Source organism: Pleurodeles waltl, chromosome 1_2 (genome assembly GCF_031143425.1).
Source record: "Pleurodeles waltl isolate 20211129_DDA chromosome 1_2, aPleWal1.hap1.20221129, whole genome shotgun sequence".
Lineage (NCBI taxonomy): Eukaryota > Metazoa > Chordata > Amphibia > Caudata > Salamandridae > Pleurodeles > Pleurodeles waltl.
This window is the reverse complement of record NC_090437.1, coordinates 93,872,507-93,889,837: the sequence shown is the minus strand read 5'-3', so window position 1 is coordinate 93,889,837 and position 17,331 is coordinate 93,872,507. Positions and strand designations below refer to the sequence as shown.

The 17,331-nt window shown below is 43.8% G+C and overlaps 1 protein-coding gene across 1 annotated transcript in view; it reads left to right on the top strand.

The window, feature by feature from the left end:
- The window catches only part of CHRNA6 (cholinergic receptor nicotinic alpha 6 subunit), a 297,310-nt gene extending 281,207 nt beyond the window's left edge, over positions 1–16,103 (top strand). The window contains exon 6 of the mRNA XM_069236624.1: positions 2,085–16,103. Coding sequence (XP_069092725.1) covers positions 2,085–2,201 — 117 coding nt within the window. The 3' untranslated portion in view covers positions 2,202–16,103. The remainder of the gene's footprint in view (positions 1–2,084) is intronic.
- The last annotated feature ends 1,228 nt before the right edge of the window (positions 16,104–17,331 follow it).

The window sequence follows — 17,331 nt, the reverse complement described above, 5'->3', positions numbered from 1 at the left end:
TTTAAATGTCTTTTAAGTACGTTTTCCCTTTGGGAGCAGATAGAGATTTGGAGTTTGGGGTCCCTGAACTCACATTTTAAAAATGCATCTTTTGGTGAAGTTGTTTTTTACATTTTCAGTTTGAAAATGACACTTTTAGAAAGTGAGCATTTTCTTGCTTAAACCATTATGCGACTCTGCCTGCTTGTGTATTCCCTGTCTGGGTCAGACTGACAGTTGGGCTGTTTGTGAATCTCCACTATACAATGACACAAAGGGAGCTGGGGTGTAGCCTGCATATTGAGATGGGTCATGTGGGATAGAGTGGAGGGAGGAGCTGACACTTACACCTGAATGGGCTGTGCCTGCTCTCACACAATGCAGTCTCCAACCCCCTGGTGTGAGCCTTTCCTTTGAAGTTTTCCTACTTCAAAGGCAGAAAGGAGTATAAGTAGTGGACCCAAATCCCCAGATTTTTAGATTACTTCTGGACTCAAGAGGAACCTCTGTCAAGGAAAAGAGCTGAAGAGCTGGAGGAGGAGTACTGCCACTTTGCCTATGACTGCGCTTTACTGGGTTGGCCCGCAGTTGCTGCTTCTTCCTGAAAGAGGACAAAGACTGAGCTTTGTGGTATAGTCTTGCTTGTGACATGTCTCCAAGGGCTTGAACTGAGCTTCCCTCCTGTTTTGAAGTCTCAGGGTCATCAAAGACTTTCTCTGCCAGCAACTGGACTTTCTGCTGAGACTCCTACCCTGCCAAGGGGTGCACTATCCAGTCCCTGGGCCCTTGAAAGGTGAAGCTGGTGGAACCAAGTTGGGAATCCATGCACAGGAGCCGTGCAGGGAAAAGTTTGATGCACCACCTGCAACGCAGCTGTAAAAACCACGAGCCGTCTGCATTGTGGCTGAGATTTTTGACGCACCACCTGCATTGCGCCTGGGAAATTGACGCATCACCTGCATCACGGCTGAAGAAATCACGCAAACGTGATTTTGCACGCAGCTTTGATGGGTGTCAAAATGAAAGTGAACCTGCCCGGACCCGAGGTGCTGTCCAGAAATCAACGCATCGCTCTCTTGCGGGAGAGAAAAACAACGCATTGCCTACCCAACAAGAGACAAAACGACGCACGGTCTCACATGCGAGTAAGGGATCGACGCATTGCTGACTTTCCCAACGCATGCTCACCCATGCGGCTTTATTTGTGACGCAAACTAGGTACTTTGTGTAACAACGATGTTTCCTTCTATGGAGTAAGATTCTATTATTTTAAACATTCATAACTTTACTTGTGAATGTTGGATTTTTGTTGTTTTAGTCTTGTTTGAATTAGATAAATGTTGGTTATTTTTCTAAACTGGTGTGTCGTCCATTTTATAGTGTTTTCACTGTATTACTGTGTGTGTTGGTACAAATACTTTACACATTGCCTTTGAGGTAAGCCTAACTGCTTGCCAAGCTACCAAGGGGGTGAGCAAGGGTTATCCTAAGTGTGTATCTCCATTACCCTAACTGGAGTGAGGAGCCCTTCTTGGACAGAGTGCAATGCAAACTGACTGCCAACCAGAGACCCCATTTCTAACACCCACAGTTTGCCTTTATAAGTATTAGAAGATGAAAGTATGTCAAGCATTATGAGCTAAAAATGTAAAACTATCCCCTATCACATTAAGGATTGCTGCAATGTCTTGATATAACTGTGCTAATTTCTGGGCACTTAGCTCAATTCTACTGTCACTTTGCTTTGTAAAGATATGACCATCAGTCTGCCTTTATATACATTAGAAAATTAAAGTATACTAGGCCCTTCCAGCCAAGAATAATTAAGCTATCCTCTACCTCTTTAAGGTTGGGCACAATGTCTTGCATTTGCCTGAAGAAATGCTGAGCGCTCAGTGCCAAGCTGAGATATCACCGTTATCTGCAGAGCTCAAGTACATTGAGCCTTGCCCATTAGTAACTTTACACGTATAACTCTGACCAGAGATGTCTTGGTGGCGGGAGTGAAAGTGGGGCAAATTCAAAGAGAAAATCTCACAGGCAAATAATGTAATGTTACATTGTACCTTTTATGTTACTAACAATTTGTTCCATCTCTTTGACAGGTGGAAGATGACTGGAAGTACGTGGCCATGGTGATTGACCGGGTATTCCTGTGGGTATTCATAATCCTCTGTGTGTTGGGAACAACTGGTTTGTTCCTACAGCCCTTAATGGAGTAGAAGAGTATGTGATGCCTTCCCTGTTCCACCACTCACAACAGCTCACCGTTTGACAGATGTTTAACAAACAGCAACAGCATTTTCACTTTCCTAAAGTACACACATGATTAGTTTAGTTAGCTTACACTGTTCTGCAAGAATAACTAACAAGACATATGTTCTTTTAGATGTGTTTTAGCCTTGGGCACACCATTGGATGCTCCTAGCATGTAATTGCACCTGGGGAATCTGCATTCCTAAACTTCCGTCAAGCGAGAGCTGAGAAAAAGCGTGGCTCCCAAAACATATTTTTCCACATTTATTTTTCCATAGAAACTCTAGATGCAAGCCAAAAAGGCTGAATGGATTTACACTGAATTTGGAAAACTAGATCTTGGTCCAGAGTGAGAGCTTTTGATGATTTGGTGTAAATCTGTTCAGTAGTTTTTGAGCAATTAAGGCTCAACACAATTGTATATTTCACACCATGGAGGATCCGCAGCGGATCCATGATAGATTCATGAATTTGCTCACTCAACCATGCGCTGTGATTGGGTGTCACCAAGGTGAAGGAAAAGTTGTAGCCACTATCTTAAGACTTGGGGACTTGGTCCATCATTCCTAAAAAGTATAGAAAAATTACATAAATGAGGGCATGGTAGGGACACCCTGACCCGTAGGCCTTGTAGGGTGATCCCAGAGGGACCACCCTAGGGGTCAAATTAAAAAAAAAACCTTAATTTGGGGGTTCAGGAGATCTGTGGATCTATGTGGCTCCAAACGTAACACCTCTGAGTTCTGTTTACTTTGTATGAAATGAGCATTGTGTCAGAATAAATCCTGATCTGCGTATTTTTCCAAAAAAGGTAACTTTTATTTTAAAACATCTTGGGGGCCACGGGGGAGCCTCAAGGCCCCTTCAGTCCCAGCCAACTCCAAGCATCCTGCTGGAGCCAGCATTGCTCCCGCACTCAGGGAACTGCTGGAAATGCAGCCCCCTGTGTGTGGAAGCAATACTTTCACCTCCTTCCTTGCCTGCAGACATGATGACAATTCTGCTTCAAGCAAGCGAGAGAAATTTGACATCGGAAGAGTTAGTGTTTGCTTTTGCTTGATGGGAGCTGTCACAGCTTCTGCCAAGCAAAAGCAAACAGCTATCTCTGGAGAGGGGCACCTCTGGTCACAGCAGGAACCGGCCTTGGAGGGTGGCGCTAGACTCTTTTCATTGGGCAGGAGCCCTTTAAACACTGCGTAGCGCTCCCGCCACTCGGGACGCGCTAGACTCTTTTCATTGGGCAGGAGCCCTTTAAACACTGCGTAGCGCTCCCGCCGCTCGGGACACGCTAGACTCTTTTCATTGGGCAGGAGCCCTTTAAACACTGCGTAGCGCTCCCGCTACGCGGGCGGCGCCCAGGCAAAGCCCGGGCCAAGGGCGGGCCCATCCTGTGCCCGTCAGCGGCTGACAGAGGCTGGGCTGGGCCACCCCCCTGGCATTTACCACCCAAGTAGGCCTCATTGGACTTAGCCCCATTTGCTATTGCCAACACTGTGCCCCCAGTAAGCTGCTCTACTAAATCTGACACCCTATAGTTCAACCTTGCACTAACATCCACTCCAGATGGGCAAAAGGAAAGCAATAGAGGCTGGGGCCGGGGTTGTGCTAAAAGCCAAGTGAAAAAGACATAAGCATGCTGCTAGCACCAGCGTCATGGACAGAATCGACTCTCTCCTGGGTAAATGTAATGGAATATTAACTAGCCCCCAGGGAAATAATTCTATTGAAACTGGGGGGGAGCCCTCACCAATCAACAGGAAGGATGGTCCTATGAAAATCGCTGAGATTTTCGTGAAACGTGGACAACAAGTCACTGACACTACAGGGCAGGGCGAGAGCAGGAATGTTATCACCCATACCGCCCCTTCTCTAGTAGAAGACCTACCACTGGGCACCAACGATTTCATCCAGCTCAGTAACCACTTTAATCCCTTAATCAACACCCCTGAATCACAAGATGATATCAATCCAGGCACCCTGGCAGATGGGCCAGCAGCCACAAACATGCATTTTCCTCACGTAACCCCACAGCATATTGAATGCATACAAGATCTAAAAAAGGAAGTTATAGAACTCAAGCTTATGGTTAACTCCTTAATTGCAATAGTAAAACAGCTAACTCACGCAAATAACACGGCCACCACGAACCTTGCCCAAAACCCAACCCTATCAGGCATCACAACAAACCTGCCCAACTTCTCAGCTTCCAGCCATGTCGGCCCCTCCCTATCGGAGATAAGACCACAAACTCATACCAGACACCCTTCTTCCACAATTCAGGCATAGGAAATTCACTAGACGTCCATCACAAAACCCCCAAACCCATGAGCAACACTGCCTCAAAATACTTTGCACAGCCTGCCACTGATCGGTCCCATTCAGGTAATATAGTTCTAATGGTTAATGTTCCCAAGTTAACCACATCGACACACAAGGAAGGGGCAGACTCTATCAAAAACAAGGCAATCCATTGGATTCGCCATGTTGGAGGCTGCCGCTCCATAATACGCGAGGACTTAATTAATGTAGTACGACGGCCAGACCCGGGAACACATTTTGACATCCTAAAACTGACACTCAAGGACTACACCATGGTGAACAATTTGGTGGCCCTAGATGCAAGAACAAGCCCACCAGCACACTCACGCATCCAGTTTAAATACCCCAGGCCACCTACGCACTACGAGGAGTGCCCGAGTTACCACCCAGCAGAAAATGTATCCACTCCTGGTAAAAATGATTGACTTACAGCCTCACCTAAAATCTATGCTGGCAAACCTTGCACCTTCTAACATCTATCACCCCCAGGTCTGCCTTAAACCCCACCACTGTCTGTCCATGTATTCTCTCCCCTACCCATGATACTAAGACCACTGCCAGTCCACTGAGCAAACATGACAACGATGCACCTTTCATCTTGCAGGCGCATTGCCCACCAAACCAAGTGCTGCTGGCTAGGCCTGCAAGCACCTCCCGGATCAGGACCAGGTCAGTTCCAATAGAGGAATATCACCAATCACCTCAGGCCCCACGGGTAAACATTGGTATTGACCCACTTCTTCCCACTCAACCACACCTGCCAGATTAACCTCCGACAGCCAACCATACAAACCCCAGGCTTTTAGACAGGATAGTTCAGCCACTGATTGGGGTACGACTTGTCTCGTGGAACGTGGCAGGTTTGAAATCTATTCTCCCCCTTCCATCCTTCTCCTCCTTTATTGATGAACATGACATATGTATTCTCCAAGATACATGGTCACTCGACCCACTTTTCCGAACAGCCTATTCAAACTTCCAAAACCCCGCTGTGGCCAATACGAGAGGCAGGCCCTCAGGGGGTCTGACCATCTGGATCAAAACATGACTTAGCTGCCATATATCACAGCTACCTACCGACTCTCCCGACCTGTTAGGCCTTTGTCTATCCTTTGGGCCTGACTCTGTGGTGAACATCTTTAACATCTACACTCGAGGGGTCAGGGGGGGTCAAGTCTCCAAAACCCTCTGCGCCCTTGTAGCCCTCTTACAAAACTATCCCCGCCATCATAAAACCATTGTGGCAGGGGACTTCAACGTCACATTCGAACCCCTTGACTGGGACGATCTCAGGTCCACTAACGAGGAGGATCAAGCCTAGTCTATCCCCGCCCTGTCAATCCCACCCATCAAGAGATGGACGCAGGTTGCTGTCCAGGTCAAATCACTGACCATGGAGTTCGGGCTCAGGGCGTTAAATGGCAGAACCAACTCAGACACCAATGGCAGTCATACGTTCAACAAAACCAATCACACCAGCAGAATCGACTACTGTCTATTCGACATAAGACTATGGCCTCTAGTCATCGACATGACGATCGTTGAAAGGACTGAAAGCGATCAGAACCCTCTCTCTGCCCACACATTAGCTCTAGGTAATCTCCCATCCACGTTTAACTCCCCAGCAGTAGCACCCGAGTGTATTAGCCTGGCCAACAATAAACAACACTTAAAATGGGACAAGGTCGTGGCTCGACCCGCACTCATCAACGCTGCTAATAACACCCTAAAATCCACACTAATGGACCTAGAGGCAGGTCCTGCAATTCCCTACCAGGAAATAAGCTTAATCCACACCTCCTGTTTCAGGGATATCGCAGGCCACTTTTCAGTACCCCCAGCCCATGAGAACAAACGACCCATAGGTAGGCACCGCTGGTTCAACAAAACGTGTCAGTCCCTAAACAAGCGCTTAGTTCAAGCCATTCCATCCAAGGACCCCACCGCCATCCGCGTAGCTAGGAAGTCCTATAAATCTGCAATACGCAAAGCCAAGCGTGACCAAGATAATAAATGGTGGACAGCACTCAGTGACGCTGTGCGCGAGAGGAACCATAGTCTGTTCTGGTCCCTGGCAGCGCGAGGCCCAGAAACCAGTGGTTTGGACATCGCAACCAATATTGCCCCGAAAGACTGGGTAGTTCACTTTAGTAGCCTGTACTCCCCTGACCATCATAGCCCCATTCCTGTTTGCATGGGTCCCCACCTAAATCCCTCATTAGCACCCACCACCGCAGCACCCCTGTTGTTCTCCCAAAGTGACATAACCTATTCCCTAAGCACTGGGTAGGAGTGGTGCAAGTTGACTCTAGGGGGAGATGGATAGTGGTAGAACTGTGCGTATGCGGTTATTGGGTCACCGTGGCGGGTTATTACGGGCCAAATCTAGATGATCCGACGCCATTTCAAGAATTATTCAATATTTTACTTCTAGCTAGGTACCCAGTGGTATTAGGTGGGGATTTTAATATACTGTTAGATCCTGCTCATGATAAGTCAACCCCCTGGGGTATGGTTAACTCACCTAAAATGAGGGCACAGGTGAAACAAGCCATGCAGGATTTAGGATTGGTAGATATATGGCACTGGAGAGGGGGCGAAGGAGATAGATACACATTTTACAATAAAAAATATGGGCATAGATCTAGAATAGATTTTTTTTTAATACATAAAAGTTTATGCCCAGAGGGGAGAAAGGTAGCCCACAACCCAGCACACCTTTCAGATCATTCAGCTGTAAAACTACACTTGGACATCAGGGTCGTAAATAAAGGTATTAGGAGTACAATTAATCACGCTTTACTCCTAGACGACTCAATAGTAGAAGTGTTAAAAAAAGATACAAGAGATTTTTTCCGCTTGAACCAAGGAACAGCAAGTCTATGGTGTGTTTGGGATGCGTTTAAGGCCTATATTTGAGGGAGGCTTGTGAGCCTGGCAATATATAAGCATCGTGAAGGAAGGGAAAAGCTGGGAGATATGGAATCATCACTAAAAACTCTTCAAGTTTCAATGCATAATGCACGATTAGAAGGGAAGAACGATCTATTAGAGGAGTTGACACGCCAAGAGGAAAAGGTTCGGATTAACTTAGATGCTTTTTTGGAGAATCGCAGTAGGTTAAAGTGGGAAAGTAGTCGATATGCACACTATGAATATGGAGAAGGTTGTAGTAAACTATTAGCTTGGAAGGTTAAGTCGGACCTTTCTAAAAGGCATATTTTATTGGTTAAATCTGATCTTACGAACCAGATCTGTGTGGAGCAAGAATCGATTGAGGGGGCATTTGTATCTTTTTTCAAGAAATATATTCAGAAAGCTTGGTTAATTCAGAGGAGTCGGTCAGAGAATTCTTAGAAAAAGCGCATCTCCCAGTTTTAGAGGAATCTGAAATGCTCTCATTGAATTGTAAGATAAATGAGGCTGAGCTTTTTGAAGGCATAAAGGCTTTGAAAAAAGGAAAGACAGTTGGTCCAGATAACCTACCTAATGAATTATATAAGGTTTTGGGGGATGAACTTATTCCATTTCTATTAGAACTATTCAACTCTATGCTGGTAGAAGGGGCACAGATACCTAAATCCTGGAAAGAGGCGATAATTTGTTTATTGTTAAAGCCAGGTAAGGACTCAATGTCTTGTTCATCCTATAGACCCATCTCCTTGTTGAATGCGGATTACAAACTCTATACAGGGATTTTAGCTAGGAGACTGGGGAGAGCCATAGGCAATCTGATTCACTTGGATCAAAAGGGTTTTATGAAGGGGAGGCAACTCCATGAGGTAACTCACGAGTTATTTGCTGCAGTAGACCTGGCGGAACAAGAAAAGGCTCCATTGGCGATCTTGACTTTTGATGCAGCAAAGGCCTTTGATCGTGTTAATTGGTCTTTCTTCAGGGCTGTGTTGGAAAAAGGGGGCTTGGGAATTTCTTTTGTTAGGGCGGTTAGGGAACTGTATAGATGCCCCTCAGCGAGAGTCCTGGTTAATGGCCAACTATCGCAGGAATTCAGGATCTGGCGGGGTACGCGACAGGGGTGTCCCTTATCTCCCTTGCTTTTCAATTTATACATTGAACCTTTGGCATTTTTACTTCGGTCTTGTAAGGATATTACCCCATTTCAAATTGGGGGCTGGGAAAAAAAAGTAGCGTTATATGCGGATTATCTTATGCTATACACGAGTGATGTTAGGTCTACTCTACCTATGGTCAACACTCTGATGGAACAATTTGGTAGATTTTCCGGTTACAGTATAAACACAGAAAAGACGGAAATAATGTGTTGGAATTTGACTTATGCTTCTCCCTTAGTTAAACAAGAGATTAAATACTTGGGTATCCGATTAACAACTGATCTTAATGAGGTAGCTAAATTAAATTTTGACATAACGTATAGGGAAACCAAAAAACTGCTAAAGGCGTGGGCTGCTCTTCCTCTTTCCATAATCGGAAGATCTAATATTTTGAAGATGTGCATTCTCCCAAAATTCACCTTTTTATTTAATACTATTCCACTAGAGTTTAAGAGGAGTTGGTTTAAAAAACTACAGGGGGATTTATCCTCGTTTGTATGGGCCTCTAAGGGAGTAAGGATCTCGTGGAAAAAGATGAGTAGAAAGAAAGAGTGGGGGGATATTGCGTCTCCGGATTTTTTTAGGTATTATTTGGCTTTTCAACTAAAAAATATCAGAATTTTATTGAATAAGAAGTCAGAATATGATCCGGTCTGGAAAGCTTTAACGGCACATCTTGAGGCAGGAGCAGACCATTTCTTACATAAATTTGGACACCCAAAGTACTTTAAGAAGGTACTGTTGAAGCTCCCCAGACATGCATGTAACGTTTGGATGTATTTTCGGAAGGCGCTAGAGATACCTTATTTTTGTAGTTCTGCTCCCATCTGGGACTCACCTGGTACCCCTGAATGCCTTATCGACAAATTATCAATTCCCTTAAGAATGAGTGGGATGGTAAGATGGGGTCAGATAATAGAAGGATCGGAATTGTTAAGCTGGTCTGCATTCCAGGAGGGTACTGGAGGGACAGTTTCTAAATTCAAGTATTTTCAGATATCTAGTTGGGTGAAATCTCAACGAACAGGAGAAATAGGGAGGAGTTTATGGGAAGGGAAATTAAACCAGAAAGTCATTAATAAAGAAGTTGCTCTGTGGTATCATGCTTTGTTGGAAACAGCAGAGGATGGTGCATCCCTTCCTCTGTTGAAGTGGAGGGGGATTTTTCCAACCCTAGATGTTACAGCATTGTGGCAAAGGTCCTGTTCAGAATTGTGGTTTACTATTAATCCGGCAGAGTTGAAGAAAAACCATTTGTTCACACTCCACAGGGTTTATTGGACACCGGCTAGATTAACAGCTATCGGGAAAATTCAGAAAAACTGTCCGAGGTGTGGGGAAGACAAGGCAAATGACATTCACATGTTTTGGCAATGTTCAAGGTTGTTGGAATATTGGGAGGATATAGGAAACACACTAAAGATAATCTTTAATGTATACTTAAAATTAAATCTTTCTATGGTGGTGTTTGGGGTTTGTGAACAGGGTATAAATTACCAGAGATTGTCAGTACATCAGGAGCATTTGTTGTTTATATTAATGCTTTTAGCTAGACGAGAAATATGTCGTAAATGGGTTGAACCTCTTCCCCCCTGTGTTCAGGATTGGCAAACATCTGTAAATCGAATGTGTAAAATGGAACAACGAGGTCCCCTTTCTAGAAGAGACAATTTTTGGGTGAACTGGGAAAATGTTTATCAATAGTTTATCAAATCTGTGTTTTATTGTTTCTTTGTTTGGTCTCCTCCTCTTGAAACTTAAGTCCAATGATTAGAACTCCCCTTACCCTTTTGGGTGCTACTTTGGTTATGACCAGGTCTCGAAGAAAACAATAATACTTGGTCAATGGCATGTGATTGGGAAAAGAGCAATAAGTAGAACAGGTGGGACGGCTCAATAGAGGTATGGATCGCATACCTGGAGACATACTTACTGTTCGCTGTGACCTGTGCTTTTCCCTTTTAACCAAAGCGTGTGTGACGAAATGAGGACGAAAAAAATAAATACAAAAATAACCTTTTCCCTAAGCACCTTAAAACGCGGCAGGGCCCCTGGATCAGACTGCGTCCCAGCAGACCTGTTCTCAACAGCCCTAGCATCCTGGTCAAGATACCTCACCATTATAGCAAACGCAATAGCATCTGGTGCGCAAATCCCCGAGTCCTGGAAAGCGGCTATTGTTATTCCAATCTTTAAAAAGGGGCGACAGATCACTTCCTTGCAACTATAGACCTATTAGCTTAATTGACTGTGTCCAAAAAGTCTTCTCCACTGCCTCCTAGGAAAGATCGAAGAATGGATGACTGAACATGATATCCTTAGCCCCCTCCAAGCCGGTTTCCGGAAGAAAATTTCCACCACTGATCAAGCCCTCAGATTCCTATTATTATATTGGAAAACAGTGCTCATTGGCAAAGGCAGCCTTTATGTAGCTTTCATGGACCTCAAATCTGCTTTTGTCCTAGTACCTCGCAACAAACTATGGGACACTCTCTCGGATGGGAATCCCGGAGCACATTCTTGCCATACTGATACGACTCCACGAGGACAACTACGCACGAGTCAGGTGGGGCATCGAGGGCCAACTAACTGATAGAATCCACGTTTCCAGGGGTGTGCGGCAAGGGTGCGTCCTTGCCCCGACCCTCTTTTCCCTGTATATCAATGAAATTGTCCCCTCCCTCCTCAGATTGCAGGCTGACGCACCTTCACTTGGCACACAAAAAATCCCAGTCCTACTCTTTGCCGATGACACTCTTCTGATATCCAAGACCCCTAGCACTCTAAGGAAACCCCTTACGTGCTTCGAGAAATTCTGCTCATCACAGGACTCAAAATGAACGCCTCGAAAACAAAACTAATGACCCTCAATCCCCATAGATCTTTTAAAGGGAAGTTTACTTTAGAGGGCTCCACACTTGAGAAGGTGGGCATTTTCAGCTACCTGGGCATAACATTCACTGACAACATGTCTTGAAAACCACACATAGGAAAACAAGCTCTAAAACTAAAACAAACAACAGGGGTACTACTAAAAAACTTTCACCTCTCACACACAAAACCAATTTGCCCAGCATTACACTTATACGAAGCCCAGGCCGTCTCCTCAGCGCTTTACGGGGCTGAACTCTGGGGCTATACCAAAACCCAAGACTTAACCACCGCTGAAAATAACTTCCAGAGAAACCTTGTGTCCCTTCTGCAAAGCACCCCACTGTTCCCCCTTTTTAAGGATCTCGGTATCAAACGCATTGGACACAAAGCCCGCCTGCGACCTCTGCTGTACTGGCGGCGTCTCTGGACCACCCCTGAGCTCGACATCTTCACTGAAGCTCTACAGGTCATTCTAAAAGCCGACCATCTTCACAGAATCCCCTGGCTACGACGCATCAAGGGTTCACTGTACTCACTTGGGCTCGATGATCTCTGGAACTCACCAACTACGTCCGTCGTCCCCTTGAAAAGCGAACTAAAGAAACTATATTGGCAAATGGCAAATTACGAAGACACAAGGGCTGCACTCCACACTACACTATCTTGTGACTTTGCCAACCTAAAAGAGTCATGCAAGTATGAAGCTTTTTGGGACCTAATCACGGCCCCAAGGGAAAGGAAACTGTACTTCCAACTCCGCATTGGAACACTCCCATTAAGACTTCTCACCAGCAGCTGGTCACACAATGAATCAACCGTATGCCCAGCTTGCAAAGCCCCCGTCGAGAATCTCCCTCACGTCCTTTTTGCCTGCCCCGCGTACACCGCCCCTCGCAGGAAATGGCTGGCCCCGGCATGCAGACTACTGGGAGTCCGCAGCTCTGAGCTAGCCCTGCGAATCCTCAGATCAGACACTAGGCCAACGCTAGTGATCACCGTCGCCAAATTCCTCTGAGCTAGCTGGCTTGTTAGAGGGAAAACCCTTCTGTATAAAGACTCCAACTAAGACTGTCCCATCGTCCTGTGCGAGCGCATTTTATTCCATTTTTATTCCATCTTTTCTTATCTCTTACTCCCTTTTATCATTATATTTATTATTGTAATTATCATTTTGTGTATTTATTACTGCTTGTGCTTTTTTGGCTCCTGTAGCCGCAATAAAGCTCCTTTGAAATGAATTATTGTCTCAGGAGGGGGGGCTCCTTTGCATGGAATGGACCTGGGGAGTGGGTGTTCCCCAGGGCCGTACATGGTCCTCTCCCTCTTCAATTTTATTTTTTTATTTCCCCTGGGAGGCGGTGGTCCATGAGGTGTGGGGGTCTGTGTGGCCCCCTGCACTTACGTTTCATTTAGCCCTGGGGAGGTGGTGATCCCTGGGGCTTAAAACAGCCCCAGGAGTGGGGTCCATGCGCCCCTCTCCATTAATTTAATAAAGCCAGGAAGGTGGTGGTTCCCGCAGGTCATTAGAGCCTATGTAGGAGGGTCTGCACAGCCCCCTACAAAATTAATATTAAGCCTTGGGATGTGGTGGTCTCTGGGGCTCTTTAGAGCCTTAGGAGGGGGGGGACCCGTGCACCCCTCCTTTTATTTACTATTTTTGTATATGCCTTCGGGACCTGGCCCACCCAGAGGCTTTCTCTGGAAACAAGCGTGGAAGCCTGCCATGAATTTGTGTCAACATTTTTTTTTATTCTTTTTTGCTTTGGTGGATTCCCAGGGCGACCCCAGGACCAAGACTAGGGGGTCAAGATATTTATACCCTGCCCTCTTTTCTTTATATGTTTTTGTTTGGGACTCAGCTGAATCCAAGTCCCAAAATGGCTGCCAACACTTCCTGGTTGTAGTGCCAATCAGATCTCTGCACAAGATCTGCAGTATTTGTGATTTCATCTCAACCCTAGATATACAAATTTGGATTTCCTTTAATTTCTCAAAAACTACTGAATTGGTTTACACAAAATAGCAAAAAGAGTGCCTTCTGGACCACAAGCTACTTTTCTGCCAAATTTGATGTAATTTCGTCCAGCATTTTGGGCTGTAGTCATGTCTAAATTAACATGGGAAATACACTTTTGTTGACACCCCCTTTTTCTCAGCCCCTGCTTGATGGATCACCCCGAAAAACACTGGATATAATTTAATTCCTTTTAGACATTGATTGTTAATGCAGCCAACATATGTTTTGTGACTTTGTCACTTCTTCAGAGCTGAAAACTTAAAATTCGTATTGACACTTAATGCTAATAATCACATGAAAATCCTCAATTCACAAAATGAAGACTTAAGTCAATTGGACCACTCTAAACAAAACTTCTGCATTTTCTATGGACACATGGTCTTGTTGAGTACATGCATGTGGAATTAAGTATATTAAAACTATACTTACCCTGACAATACTTTAAGGTCTTCAATTTGGGATATTTCTGTAGCACAATGTACTCTGGTACTAAATTCGATCAGACAATGAAATCTAGAATGCAAAAGTAAATGGCTAGTTTCATTTTACAAACACTGTGTTGACGTTTATATACAACTTTACAACTCTCTACTTTGCATTATATATATGTATATATATATCACACAACACTAAATCGTACATAAATAAAATTATGCCAGTGTTTTCTACTACATTTTCCTACTACTGAGTTTTAAGATGTGTTTGTAAATTGTGTCTCTCAGTTAAGTTATTTTTTCTAAATGTTCATTAATCTCGGTAAGGTAAGAAAAGCTCAACAGCACCAGATCAACCTCTATGATGGGTGAGTGTTGCTGCGGTCGAATCCATACAAAGTGTAAAAGAATTAATGTGGGTTTTTATTTTTAAAGTGCTTGCTTCTTTATTCTTTGGTTCTGTTATTTTGAAAGAAGTTTGTGGTCTTCTTACTGCAGTCATATAAAAAAGAAAAATACATGGAAATAACATCTGTTTTCTAAACAGATGCAACCTTGAACACCTTTTACTGAGAAAATGACATAAAACATCACTGTGTATTGTTGACTAAAGAGAAAACAACAATAAAGCCACTAAATATTTTATACCCCACCCTTATTCATAATGAGGTTAATTCAAAACAAAAGTCTCTTGGGAGATACAGAAGTTTCAACCCTCCCCCCCCCCCCGTCCACAGTTCTGAAGTTTCTAAGGCTTTTCTTTAGACTTTCTGCTGTGCATGTATAACAGATACTCTAGCGTACAGGGCCACAGAAGTAACTGTTGGCCTATTTGAAGGGACACTGGAGCTGAGGAAAATTCCCACCTTCCTGGGCTCTAGTGGCATTAGGATCCACAACAGGAGGGACTTGAGGAAAGGTTCAGTGTTTTTTCTCTTCCACTGCTTCTGCCTCTGTTCCCCTGTGCAAGCCACGCTTGCTGGAGAAGCAGGTGAGAGGGACAGTCAGAGGTGTAGATTTTGACATTCAAAAGTTGACTGCAACGGGCTTATATTAGTGTTTATAGCCCACTGATACTCTATTGTCTTCAATGGAACTTTCAACATTTCTGTGTGCTATTATTTCCTCTTTGCCCGCAGTTGTGGATGATACAGACTATTAATTACTGACATTGAGCCACTCTGATGTCTTCAACAGACCTCCCAATATTCCAATCTTCTGATATAGCAGTGCTGAGGTCTATGTTAGTTGTTAACAGACCTCTAACTAAGCTATAGGTCCGAGCCCCATGCTAGGGTCAATAATGAGAACGAAGACCTTTAAATACTAGTATATCCCAAGGTAGAAAGTCTATACTACTACCTACTAAGGGTACAGTGTTCTAACTTATAAAAAGAGAAACAGAAAGACCGCCTTGGAATGTTGGTGGAGAAGGGATTTATCAGCCAATATTGCTATTGACCCTTTGACACTATTATCTTGAATGGAGCTCCCAGCATTCCAATGCTCCAGTTCTATACAAGGATTTCAGACAAGTCTTGGCAGGATAGTTAAGCAATACTATTCAAAGGGAACAGGTAGTTATTGACCAGAGTGGAGGAAAATGGCTAATGCAAGGCCTTGCGTCCTATTCACCCCAGTCAATAATTACCTGTGACTGTCTTGGAGAATATTCCTACTGTAAATCAAACACTTAAAATTTCAGGTGAAATTCACAAGATTGTTTGTCAGACTGAGTTTTCTGTGGGATTATTTAGGTGGAAGGTTGCATGCCTGATGGATTGTTTTGGTGATAAGACACAATCATTTTTGTCCCATTAAAATGTTTAGCACCAAATGCCTGGCTTTGAGATAGTAAATAAAAGGGGTGCCAGTGGATTTTACTCACAATATAAATCATTTGTTGGTTGTATCATATCATTTTTAGGAATTGTAGTGAGTTACAAGGTGGTTTTAACCTTTGAAAATATGCTGATTCTCTGTTGGGAGTGATGGGCCATATTTGAGAGAAAACAGTTTTCTCTCATATGTTTTTCATGGACATTATGGAAGGGGCTTCGGATTCTAAAATCAGGGCATTTTTTGTACAGAGTCACAGATATCTTCCTCATTCATGAGAAATGTCTGAAATTCTGAATAAAACATGTACATTCAACAACATCAGCAGTCTGTCATTTGATTCCACCAGTAGTGTTGCCAGATTCTGAAACCCCTACCGAATCAAAATCTGTTCAACTATAATCTCAAAACGAGTCCAATGTCTACCAGTAGTAGAACAAATGCAGTCCAATGTTCCAAATCACAAATAATGCAAACATGACCTTCATGAACACTTTTAAAGCTCTATTCTAATTGCACTTGTTGTCCTAGTTTTATAGTAGTTTTGAAGTTTGAAGTTTTATTTAATAGTATGATGGAATTCCAAAAAGGCAATACAAACAATTCATATTTTACAATCTGCCATAAAATCTATAATAGATCATGATACATATGATTACTTCAACCCCAATTCATGAAAAAATAAGTTGTTACCCAGAGCTACGTGAATAAAACATCTATAACTATAAACAACTCAAAGTGGCCAACTGTTCAGATACCAAAGGCAGACATTTTCCCACAATGTGCCACAATCTCATGTTGTTACATTTTAAAATTACTTTAGTTTTATAGTAGTTTTATAGTAGGTTAAACATGACAACAAATCTCAACATGCAATCTGGGCTAGATAAGCTACTCATCTTTGCCATTATTATTCTAAAGAATGCTTTACTGTGTTTTTTGACCTAGAAAGTCCTGAGAAAGCTTCCACTCCACTTTCCTATTTCTCTTCTCTTGATGGACCTTTTTAGGAGTCTGAAGGGGTAAAGGGAGTTAAAATCAACATTTCAGATACATTAACAGCATAACCTATTTGGCCAAACATTAAATGTAAAAAGAAAAATGTAAATTTTGCACTTGTATAGCATACTACTCACCCATTAGGGTCTCAAGGCACTGTACGCATACCGCTGTGGAACCCCTCCTGGCTTTTCCCTGTGAGGCACCCACTCCTGGGCGACCCTCAGGGTGAAACCAGGCATCCAAGCGCTGTCAGGGCTGTTGTGGAGATTAAGCAAGCTATTGCAGTTACAGAGTGGGACCCATTAATTAACTTAGGCACTGAGGTGAGAATTATCTGGTCCAAGTGAATTGAGCCCAAGACCCCCCGAGGCAGGAATTGAAACCTGGTCCCGGGCCAGATCTCTGCATCAGGGTTTGCCACTCTAGCCATTGTGCCACACCTCTCCACTAAATCTCAGAGTAGCAAATTCAAGCTTGAAAATGTATTTCAAATTTAGGGTCAAGCTTGTGTAAACGAGTCTCAAAAACATACTATATA